This window comes from Cynocephalus volans, chromosome X (assembly GCF_027409185.1).
Source record: "Cynocephalus volans isolate mCynVol1 chromosome X, mCynVol1.pri, whole genome shotgun sequence".
NCBI lineage: Eukaryota > Metazoa > Chordata > Mammalia > Dermoptera > Cynocephalidae > Cynocephalus > Cynocephalus volans.
Window position 1 is genome coordinate 168,922,634 of NC_084478.1, and position 11,762 is coordinate 168,934,395.

At 47.5% G+C, this 11,762-nt stretch overlaps 1 protein-coding gene across 1 annotated transcript; it reads left to right on the plus strand.

Moving 5' to 3' along the window:
* The first annotated feature begins 3,170 nt into the window (after nucleotides 1-3,170).
* Nucleotides 3,171-9,302, plus strand: LOC134368554 (olfactory receptor 13H1-like). The gene is given in 5 exon segments (XM_063084987.1): nucleotides 3,171-3,299; nucleotides 4,287-4,375; nucleotides 6,326-6,389; nucleotides 6,497-7,477; nucleotides 9,120-9,302. Coding segments are annotated over 5 exon segments (1,446 nt in total).
* Nucleotides 9,303-11,762: the final 2,460 nt, after the last annotated feature.

The window sequence follows — 11,762 nt, forward strand, 5'->3', positions numbered from 1 at the left end:
GAGAGGGGTGGAGAGGAACTGGTAAAGGGGCATGAAAATCAAGTACAATGTATTTTGAGAAGTAAAATAACAAAAACCCCAAAGTAGCAGAAACCAATTCCAAGTAGCCCAGGAAACCATGGGAACTTGTTATGTGAATACCAGGTTGGGGGTGGGGGCTGGGGTGGGGGTGGGGTAGTTGTCTCCCAGAAACTCAGACAGGAGCAAAGTGGAACCAGAGACTCAGACACCATCAGGACTGCCCCCTTCCCTGTCTTTCATCCCTGTGGATGTGCTTTGCTCTTCCTTTGCTCTGAAGACGTTTCATCTGCACCTTCTGTGGCAAGGGCTGCAAAGATGGCCAACAGCTTCCAGTCCAGATGTGGGGTAACTTGAAAATCCTCCTGTTATACAACATTCCCAGGACTCTCTCTGTGTCTCAAATATCCACTAAGAGACAGCCAGAAGGGCCTTTTGAATGTGGTCTCCATGCAGTGCTTGCCAAGGAGACAAATTGGAGGAGATGCTGGCAAATGGATGTCAGCCAGTCCACGTGAAGTACATGACATCCATCAATGGAGACCCCGGTCTGTCTAGCTCCTTTCTGCGCCTTCCCCCAGTGGTGTGGTCTCAGTGGTAAAAGCTGCCTCAGTGTCACCATGCCCTTATTCCCAGTCACAACCCAGGCCACTAAATGGAAAAACAACAAAGGAGGGACACGGCATGGAAAACCAGCCTGAGAATAAGGAAATGACCTACCCGAGGTTGACCTGCGAACAGATAACGTCATCCTTCCACTCAGTCTCAGTCTTTCTGCACATCCTCTTCAGCCTATGAGCTCTCAGTTGTGGAATGAGCATTTATTGAGTGGTGACAGATGGGCCCCTAGAGCCTGGCAAGGTGCCTGGCACTCCATAGATGCTAAATAAATATTCATTGAATGAATGAATAAAGAAGGCAAAAGGTGCTCATATGGCCTTGGGGGTGAAGGACGGTGTCTCCCAGACGTGAGCATTTATGTCCAGGAAAGGATTTCCCAACGGGACAGACACTGAGTAGGGGTTTGGGAGAGAAGCCAACTTTTGCTAACATGGCTTCAGGTTCCCTGAGGCTTGGGCTGTTCCACAGTCAGGACTAGCTGTCTCTGCAGCCCACAGGGTGAGATAACAGGAAGCCTCTCAATTGAGATGCAGAAATCGCTGTTTAGCATGTCTGCCTGTCTTTTCCTTTCCTTCAGTACTTTCTCCTCTGGCCAGAGCAGATTCCCTGGACATCTGGATCTTTCCTCCCGTCCCATCTGTGAGCTCGGTGTGCACATTTTGTTTTTTTGCTTTTTAATTTGAAAAACTTTTATTGATTATGCATATTCATGTGGCACAGAGCTGACCGTCAGCAGCTGTGCCCACGATGCGGCGAGCAGATCAGTGCTATCAGCGTGCCCACCACCTGCAACTGCAATTACTCCCTGGGCGTGCACACTTTAAAGTGCAGCAAACTTGCCCTCCAAAGATGCTGCTCCAATGCACACCATCATCAACAGCTCGGCAGTGCTTCTAGCCTCACATCCTGAGCTCAGAAATCTTTTCAGCACTCCGGAAGATGAAAATATCCACCCGTGTGTCTTTCTAGGTGTTTTAGTGTTTCGTTTGTCTACATTTACTCTTTGATCCCCGAGACTGATTTTGGTGAAAGGAGTAAGGTGGGGATCCAATTTCGTGTGGTGCATGTTTTCATGGAGAGCCAGTTGTCCACAACACCATTTATTGAATGTTGTCTTTATCAAATTTAACAAATGTTAAATTTCTCCCTTATCAGACACTAAATTTCCATATGAATTAAAAAAAATCTACTTCTGGGGCCGAGCCCGTGGCGCACTTGGTAGAGTGCTGCGCTGGGAGCACGGCGACGCTCCCGCCGCGGGTTCGGATCCTATATAGGACTGACCGGTGCACTCACTGGCTGAGTGCTGGTCACGAAAAAACGACAAAAAAAAAAAAAAAAATCTACTTCTGGATTCTTAATTCTGTTTCATTGATCAGCCTTCCTATTTCTTCTTCAACACTAAAATTTTCGTGATCACGTTAGCTATTATTTAATTCATATTTCCCAGGACTTATTTCACTGAATTACATCCAACGTCCATGGGAAACATGGTGGGACTGCACTTAAGGGGAGACGAAGAAGCCCTACTGGCCTAGAGTGATAACCCCCAGTAAGTGCTGATACAGGACCACCGTGCTCTGATCCTCATGTCCTGGGACCCACAGGGTGAGCCCGCACTCACGGGAGTAGGGGAGTGTTGGGTTTTTTCCCGCATGGACGCCTGCACTTACAGACTAGTTATACGTATATTCTCTCAGTTCCTCCTCCAAACCATGAAGTGAGGTAGCTGCTATTATTCGCTCCATGTCAAAGAGAAAACAAATCTAAAGCTGAGAGAGGTTAAGTGTCATAGCTCACCCAAAATTACACAGCCAGGAAAGGGTGGAGTTGAGCTTAGACCTCTGGAGATCTGTCTGGCTCCAGGTCAAGTTCATCCTTGGTCAAGTCGCGCCCTCAGTTTTCCTTCTAAGCAGCTGAATTCTAATTCTAAGCGTTGTAAACAGACTTAGTTCTAAAGCTGAATTCTTAATGTCTGCTTCGGATATGTGTCTTCGTTCTCCTATTAGTCTGTGCACTCTTGCTGACCTTTGCCCCCCTGACAACAGCCAGCACAGAGCCTGGTATAGAAAAGGCAGAAGCCCGTGCGTTGGGCTGTGGGGCGGTAGCATGAACTTATCTGTTGTAATTCTCTGGCTCAACGAGTAAGTGTGTTTGCTCCACCAGGGACCACGTTTACAAGTGTGGCTGCCCACAGAGGCCACTCACAGCCTCAGTGATATATATGGTTGGTGCACACCTCTAATTGTTTCCCCTGAGGCTCTCTTGCCAAGATCCTTTTGGATTTCCTCAGTCTCTCTCGGCTTCATAAGGCCCGCAGAGCTAACCCCCAAGGCAGCTCTCCCCTACTCAACCCAAACGCAGACTGGAAAGTCGGAATTACTTTCCGGAGCCACCTTGCAAGCCACATGACTCTTCCTAGAGTGTGAGTCTAGCTGGAGTCGTTCCGGGTAGAGCTGACCCTTGTGCGTCCCTAGCAAGAGGACTGGGCTTGTATATTACCCATCCTGGCTTCACTGCATCCCGGAGTCATGGGCAATGGGGTAACAGTGCAGGGCTATCAGATAACCCAGATTCAGGCGGCTTTCTTGGCAAAGCTCAGGCCTCTGCAATCCTTGGCAATCTTGTGCTTCCGGAGATGCCCTCTGCACCTATCCCTGGTGGGCCTCAGAAACTGGGGATCAAGTAGCTAGGAAACGTCGGTATTTATGGAAAAGGAGTAAAATTTAGCCTCCACTCCTGGGAAAGAAGAAATCCTCATCTCTGCCCACGTGTTCACTTTCCACTCTATGGCCTGCTTTTCAGAAGCAGAAGCCAATTGCTGTTCAGCCCCCAGTCTCTGAAGAAGGCATCAGGAAATAATTCATGGGTTGTTGCTGTGCACAGTTTTTAGGTCCTTAAGGCTGTTTTAATCTCTTCTATCGAGCTCCTCACCTCCCTAGTGCTGGGCCCGCGGGCCTCTGAGTGAGGGCAAGGCCTCGCCGAGCTGAGACGGCAGCTCTCTCCTCCACGAGGGAGACGGCACGTGAGCACTGCAGGCAAGGGAAGACTTCGTGGCCGTCCAAAGGGTCCCTGAAGTCGGGCAAACACGTCAGCGTCTGACAAGAGTTACAAACATCTCACCGCGTTCGTCCCAAAGCCGACTTAACCTTGGGGAAACAGAGCTTGGCTCAGAGTCTCAGCAGGAAGGGGCTGTGGTCTGATTCTGTCCAGCACCGTCACTGAGTGTTTGGGCTCCTTCCGTGAAGGGGGACTGGCTGCAGAGCTGGAAGAAGCTTGGCTGGTTTGAGTCAGCTGCTCCACCCATCTCACAGGCGCGATTTGCTGACAATTCTGCCTTCCACCCTCGGGGGTGGAGGTGGGGCTGGGATATCATTTTTGGAAATGCATGTCACTCATGGAAGTCTCGGTGAAGAGCACGCGGAGACCTTTCCCTTGCGGGTGGTGTTGACAGTGTCTCAGTGGCGCGGGGTAGATTTGCGTGCAAAGAGGCAGCGTAGGCCACTTTCCTCAGACCTCCAGGTGGAGTCTGCAGAAGAGCAAAGTCAGTCCCCTTACTCAAGCACATGTGCATGACATTGGAGTTGGCCCTGACGGCAGCAAGAAGTGACCACCTTCCCAAATGACGAACCCTTTCTGTGCTATAGCACACTCAGCAGCCTTTGCACCAGGAGCTGGCTGTGGAACAAGCCCTGCCAGCGGCTCGTGAAAATCTGTGTCTGCTCTTCACACCCAGGTATGCACAGGAATATTCAGGAAGGGGTGGCTTTAAATTATGAATATTTACAGGAAAACAGAGATCACATCTTTCCAAGTATTGAAACGGACGAAAAACTTTAATGCCAGTTTTAAAATGTGTGTGTGTGTGTGTGTGTGTGTGTGTGTGTGTTTGAATAGTTTTACGAAATTATTTGGTAGGGACCCTGCAATTATTAAGCATCTGAAAAGCTGTCTGTGTTACGTGTCTCATTCCTACTTTAGGATGAAAGCTGAAAACCAGCAGGAAATGATCAAGTTGTACTCGAACCAGTGGTTCTCAAACTTTAGAGGCATTAGAGATGCCTGCAGAGCTTGTTAAAACAGATCTGTGGGCCCCACTCCCAGAGTTCCTGACTCAGCAGGTCTGGGGTGGGGCCTGAGAATCTGTATCTCTCACAAGTCCTAGAGGATGCTGATGCTGCCGGTCCACAGACCCTGCTTTGAGAACCTCTGGTCTAACCACATGCGTTTTCCTGTGGTAGCTGAGATGAGCTCCTCAGGAATCGAGTCAGTCCTTTCCTCTCGGTGCCTCCCTCTGTCTAGCGCTCCTCATCCTGTGCTGGAATGGCCAGATTTTCTCCCCCCACAGATGGTGAACAGGAACTGGGGTGTTCGCCTTTGTTTCTTCTCTCTCCCTCCGACTCCCTTTGACCGGCTAGTCCCCACTCATTCGTCAAGTCTCTGCAGAGGTGTCACCTCTTTCCTGATCAGAGCTGGTTAGGTCCCCTTCCCGGGTGCTCTTTGTCAGCCTTGACCCTGTCCCCATGTACTACGAGTCACGGTAGAATCGTGTGTTCTTTTCTGTCCCTCCCACCAGATGGTGAACCCCTTGAGGGGAGGGACTGTGTCCGGGAGGTTGCTGGTAGTGAGTCTTGGTGTGAGGCCATGAGGTCTTGGCCTCCATAAACATGGGAATAGAGAAGAAGGGACGGAAGGAAGAGGTACTGCAGAGGAAGCCTCTTCTCAGTGCCTGCTCCACAGCGTGTGTCTGGAAATGCTTAGTTCATTAAATGGACACATTAACAGAGTTTGCTGACTGACGGGGTATGGAGAGTAAGGTGGAGGCAGGATCTAACATTTGGGGAGCCCCTAATATGCGCCAGACTCTGACAGAGACAGCAAAGTTGAAAATGGCAAACTCTGGGTGAAAATCATGGATCACATGGTATTTAAGGTGACAGCAGATGCACGAATGGAGACGCACATCTGGAGAAGTGGAACAGGAGCTTCGTTGGTTATAAATCATACGACAGTAGTTAGGAGCAGAGCAAAGAGCACAGACACAGGGGTCAGACACATGCCTCTGGTCAGCTTAGTCGCGTCCAGCAAGCCCCCACGAAAATCTCAGACCTTATCATTCTGGTGGTGCAAGGAAGGTAAACGCAAACCTTGCCAGCCAGAGCCCAGGCCGGGCCTGCCAGCCCCGCTCGCCTGCCCACATGTAGGCAAAAGTCAGAAGGGAACAGAGACACCCAGCAGAGCAGTCCTTCGCTGGCCTGCAATGGGTCCCTCCCCTGCATATCCTGACATTCCTACCTTCCCTTTCTCCTTTCTTCTCTGCCTTGAGGAGTGACGAGCTGCTGGTTGAAGAGGTAGGAGGAAAGCGTTGTGGATCTTTTGGTCTCAGCCCCAGTGTGGGAAGGGACTTAGGACCTTGAGTGTTGACCTCGAGTGAGTACAAGCCAATATTGTCCTGAGGACCTTTCCCTGTGCCGCTACACTGTCATTCTCCTGCCCCTGAATGAAGAGGCAGCCGGTTTCTTCTCGTGGTCAGGCCTCATTTAGTTTGGAGCAGGAGCTCATGGGAGGCTTGCTGGCCAGAAGGCTGGGTGGGTCCTTTGTTCTCTCTTCCTCCAATACTGTGTTCACACAATCCAGGAGTCCCGGTCCTTTTTCCTGGAGGACTGCTTTTTTATTTTCCCCGCAGAGGATGCAGACACGGGCGTGGGTCACTGAAGCTGCTGGCAGGTTACGGGCTGAAAACTTCAGAGGTGAGCTTGTGCCAAGGGCTGCTGTGCTTTGAGCAACCTGATAGTATACTCGGTGAATTCCTTGCTGGCAAAGAGCTGATTCGTCTGCCTTCTCTCCCCACCTGTAGCTGTGGATAGACGAAATGAATTACCAGGAAATTGGAAACCACACCAAAGTGACCGAATTCGTTCTCGTGGGAATGTCCAAGGACCCCACATCCCAGAGTGTTCTTTTCTGGGCACTAATGTTTCTCTACATACTAACTTTGGCAGGAAACAGCATGATCGTTTTCCTGGTGGGAGTCAGTTCTCAGCTTCACACCCCAATGTATTTCTTCCTCGGTAACTTGTCTTTACTGGATCTCCTGTTCTCCACCAGTGCTGTACCCCTGATCATGGCGCACTCCCTGTAGAACTATCCCACCATCTCTTACAGCTCCTGTTTTGCCCAGCTTGCCATCCGAGCCTTCTTGGCACTGGCTGAGTGTTTCCTTCTGGCCATTATGGCTTATGACCGATTCGTGGCTATCTCAAATCCACTCAGGTACAACTTGGTCATGTCTTCTCGAGAATGCACTTTAATGGCTTTGGCTGTGTGGGTGACAGCCTTCCTGCTCACTGTCGTGCCCATTCTGCTCTTCCCCATCAGTTTCTGTGGGCATAATGCAGTCAATCACTTCTCCTGTGAAGTCCAAGCCATCTTCAAATTGCTCTGTTCTAACACCATTTCCCTAGAGGTTATGATGATGGTATGTGCTGTCATTTCAATGCCAGTACCTTTAACTTTCATCCTTATCTCTTACCTTTGTATCCTCAGGGCTGTCTTAAGAATCCATCCAACTGAGGCTAGGCTTAAGGCCTTTTCCACATGTGGTTCTCACCTGGTCGTGGTCACCATCTACTTTGGGACACTAATATATATTTATATGAGACCACAGGCCAAAAAGTCCCAAGATTAGGACAAAATTGTCTCTATATTTTATGCAGCAGTGACGCCAATGCTAAATCCCCTCATCTACACCCTGAGAAATAAGGATGTAAAAGCTGCTCTCAGGAGAGTAACTTGTGGGGCCAAGTCCTCATGCTTCAAGCACACGACAGCCCGCTTGGTGATAGGACAGCACAAATGATTTAACTGCCCTGGCAACTTCACATCTCTGAGTGGGAATCCAGAAATGGGAAAGGACTTTCAAAGCATCTGAGAAATGGAAGCAATCACACAAGGACCAGCATTTGATGACATTAAAATATAAAACTACTATATGTCACGTGCATCTTAAATAAAAATAAGATGCAAGCTATCACGAGAAGCAAAGGTTGCAACACACATAACAAGAAAATAATTAATAGTCTGTGTATATAAAACCTCTTGCAAAGCGTTCAGACAGAAGATAAATACAAGAAGAAAATGGCCAAGGGGCACAAACACACAATTCAGTAAGAGGAAATAATCATTCACACTTATGCAACAACCAAATATCACTTTTCACTGATTAACACAAATGAAAACCATTTATAGTATATAATGTTGGTGAGGATCTGGGAAAATACCATTGGGTTCATGGAAATTGCTACGGCTTCTGGGGGAGGCAGTTTCAGTAGCTGTAAAAACCAAACATTTTGGTGACCCATTTGTTTGGGAAGGTGGCCCTCAGCTAGCAGCATCCCTGGCCTCTGAGTTTGCTGCTCTGAGAGGCCTAGGGTGGATCTGCAAGCCCGCTGGCTCTGAAAATGTCTAACCCTGAGCAAGATGTCAATATCCACTTTTTGCAGACTCCCACAGATGGTACCCTTGAGGTGCTTGCCCCTGTACCCTTCACAGCACTGGGAGAGCCTTCGGGAGAAGGGTGGTTCCTCCCCAAGGTGACTCCTCCACTTCCACCCTCTTTATGAGGAAGTTGTAGAATGGGCTCCTTTGAAATGGCACCTTTTGGAAATCCCTGTAGGGACGTGGTTGGTCCTGAATGGGGGTGGTCCTCACTATTTAGAATGGGAGGTATTTTGAGGACCTCTTTAGATAGCTGTGGACTTTCGTCATCAATTCCTGGAAAATGGGAAAGACCCGCTTTGACATCTCACGTCACCATGCCACCTCAATGCATGTACGGCACATAAATGTGCAAGAATTCTTGCTCAAGCATTCTTTGGACGTGTGAGAATTTTGAATAAAAGCCCTAAGTGTTTAGCAGGAGAGCAATGTTTAAGTGAATCACCGTACACCCATAGCATAGAACATCATGGCGCTAGGATGGCCCTACTCCACGGGGGCCTACTCCGTTCCTCTGGGACCAGAAGGTCACCTGGCTACTGAACATGTTCTTTTTGTGATGGTGGAAGACATGCAAGAGGAGTGATCGTGATGCCTCTTAAGGCCTAGGATCAAATGAGCATGTTGTCGCTCTTGTCCCCATTCCGTGAGTGAGCGGTAGCCACGCGGTCAAGCTCAGTATCAGTGGGGTAGGGGAATGTAACCTGTCCCTAGAAGGAAGAGCTTCAGACTCATGCAGCTAAGGCCGTGTCTGAAGGGGAGGATCAGGAATGGGGAAGATACTGCAACGACCCCAGAGTGCCAGGCGGTGCGCGGGTGCAGGCAACGAAGCTGGCAGTTTTACATGTGGCCGATGCGTGTGTTGGAGGAAGAAAACTCCAGGCATGTAGCCGACCCTGCCACTGTAGGATGTGCATGTAGCTGGTGGCTATGGGTAACAGTGTCTCCACCTGTGAGCCCCCAGTGAGCGTGGGTCCTTTCAGTTGTGTCCTGGGTGGCTCGGCGGTGAATACCCACTCATGGCTCGCACGTCTGCTGCTCACGGCTTCCGAACGTTTGATTTGCAAGCGTTTTCTGGTAGGCCACACGTAGTGGAGCTGAAAGCTGCTTGTGTCTGGGTCATCACGGACCGCGGGGGTGACGGTTGTGGAGAGAACAAGCACTGAGGGGAGTGAGGCAGCGCAGTAGATTGGGGGTCCTGAGTCTCCAGCAGCGCCGACCTCTCATTTTCTCCAGCCGTGCACCACAGTTGATGGACAACAGTGCAGAAAACAGGTGGTCGGGTTCACAGTGGGGTGGGAACTTGTGACTGAAGGTCTAGGCGCACAGCAACCGCGTTCCCAGTGCCTACAAATGTGTCTCGAGGAGGACAAAGGACAGGGGGAATGAGAGTAATGAGGTGGAATAACTAACATATCATGGGCTATGGGGATGGGCAGAAACCAGTATGTTTTCCATTTTGCTTGAAAACTTCTGGGAAAACATGGACAGAAGGTAAAAATCATCTCATAATCATGGTTATTTTATTTTATTTAAAATCTTTTCTTTTTTGATTTTATATTTTTATTATGTTTTATTAAAATTATTTAACTGACGAATAAATTTGTATATATTCAAGGTGTACAATGGGGTGATTTAAGTACACATTGTTTAATAATTATTACACTCGACTTAATCGACACATCCATATGCCACCTGTGCAGTACATTAGATGTTAAACACAGTCCTAGCCAAACTGTAGGAATCGTGGATGAAGGATATGGTTGATATTTAGTATTCATGAGTGGGAAGTACGTAAACCTTTCTGAAGGTGAAATGTTTGAGTAAGAAGAAATTCGGCTGAAAAATCAGACGACGCATTGACATGCATGGGGTTTATAAAATGCAAGGCCTCTTGGTTACCCTATGGAGAAGCGTGTGTGCTCACACATGACCAAAACATCTGCATATCACACGATTCTCAGCAGAACTTGCAAAGCAATTGACACACAGGAAGAAGCACGAGATAGAAGAGAAAAACTTCAGGTGTGTTCGTAGAATGGCTGTATGATGAGGGTGTCTTAGTTCCAACTGCGATAACAGCATACCATAGATAGGGTGGTTTATGAGCAACACAAATTGATACACCACAGTTCTGGTGGCTGAAGAACAGCGTGATGGTGCCCGCATGGTCGGGCTCTGTTGAGCGCTCCCTGCTTCAGGCTGCAAACTCTCAGTTTCCCATTGGATCCTCACATGCTGGAAAGAGCTAATTAGTTCTATGGCTTCTTATTTTAATGATTATTATTGAAGAATATAAGTGTATTTTTTTTGGCTTTGTTGATACATATTCACTTTATTCCCGCCCCTACCTGCTGTTTATTTCTTTGTATATTTATTTATTTATTTTTATTAGCTCCCACAAATAAGTGAGAACATGAGGTATTTCTCTTTCTGTGCCTGGCTTATTCCACTAAACGTAATTTTCTCTAAGTTCATGCATGTTGCTGCGAATGGTCGTATTTCATGTTTTATTTTATTTTAATTATCAATATACAATAGAGTTGATTTCCGTGTCTCTTTACCAATCCCTCCTTTTCCTCCCTCCCTCTCGAACCTCCACCCCATCAACATCATATCTGTTCACTTGTCTTAACCAAATCAAGGAAACTTTGTGATGGTTGTGTCTTCTTTCCCCACCCCCACCCCCGTTTGTTTGTTTATTTACTTATTTATTTTGATTAGCTCCCACAAATAAGTGAGGACATGCAGTATTTCTCTCTCTGTGCCTGGCTTATTTCACTTAATATAATTGTGTCTGAGTCCATCCATGTTGCTGTGATTGGCAGTATTTCATTCTTTTTTGTAGCAGAGTAGTATTCCACTGTGTAGATATGCCACATTTTCCTTATCCACTCATCTGATGATGGACATTTGGGCTGGTTCCAACTCTTGGCTATTGTAAATAGTGCTGCAACAAACACAGGAGTACAGGTCAGCCTTCGACTTGATGATTTCCATTCCTCTGGGTATATTCCCAGCAGTGGAGTAGCTCGGTCATATGGTAGATCTATCTGTAATTGTTTGAGGAATCTCCATACCATTTTCCATAAAGCCTGCACCATTTTGCAGTCCTACCAACAATGTATGAGAATTCCTTTTTCTCTGCAACCTCACCAGCATTTATCATTCTCAGTCTTTTGGATATTAGCCATCCTCACTGGAGTGAGATGGTATCTCAAAGTGGTTTCGATTTGCATTTCCCAAATGTTGAGTGATGTTGAGCATTTTTTCCTGTTTCTGTTGGCCATTCCTACATCCTCCTTTGAGAAATGCCTATTCAGCTCCTTTGTCCATTTTTTAATTGGTTTACTTGCTTTTTTTTTTTTTTTTGCTGTTAATTTGTTTGAGTTCTTTATGTATTCTGTATAATAATCCTCTGTCAGATGTACATTTTGCAGATATTTTCTCCCACTCTGTTGTCTGTCTTTTCACTCTGTTAATTGTTTCTTTTGCTGTACAGAAGCTTTTTAGTTTGATACAATTCCATTTGTTTATTTTTTCTTTGGTTGCTTGTGCTTTTGGGGTCCTATTCATGATGTCTTTACCCACTCCTACTTCCTGGACTGTTTCCCCTATGTTTTCTT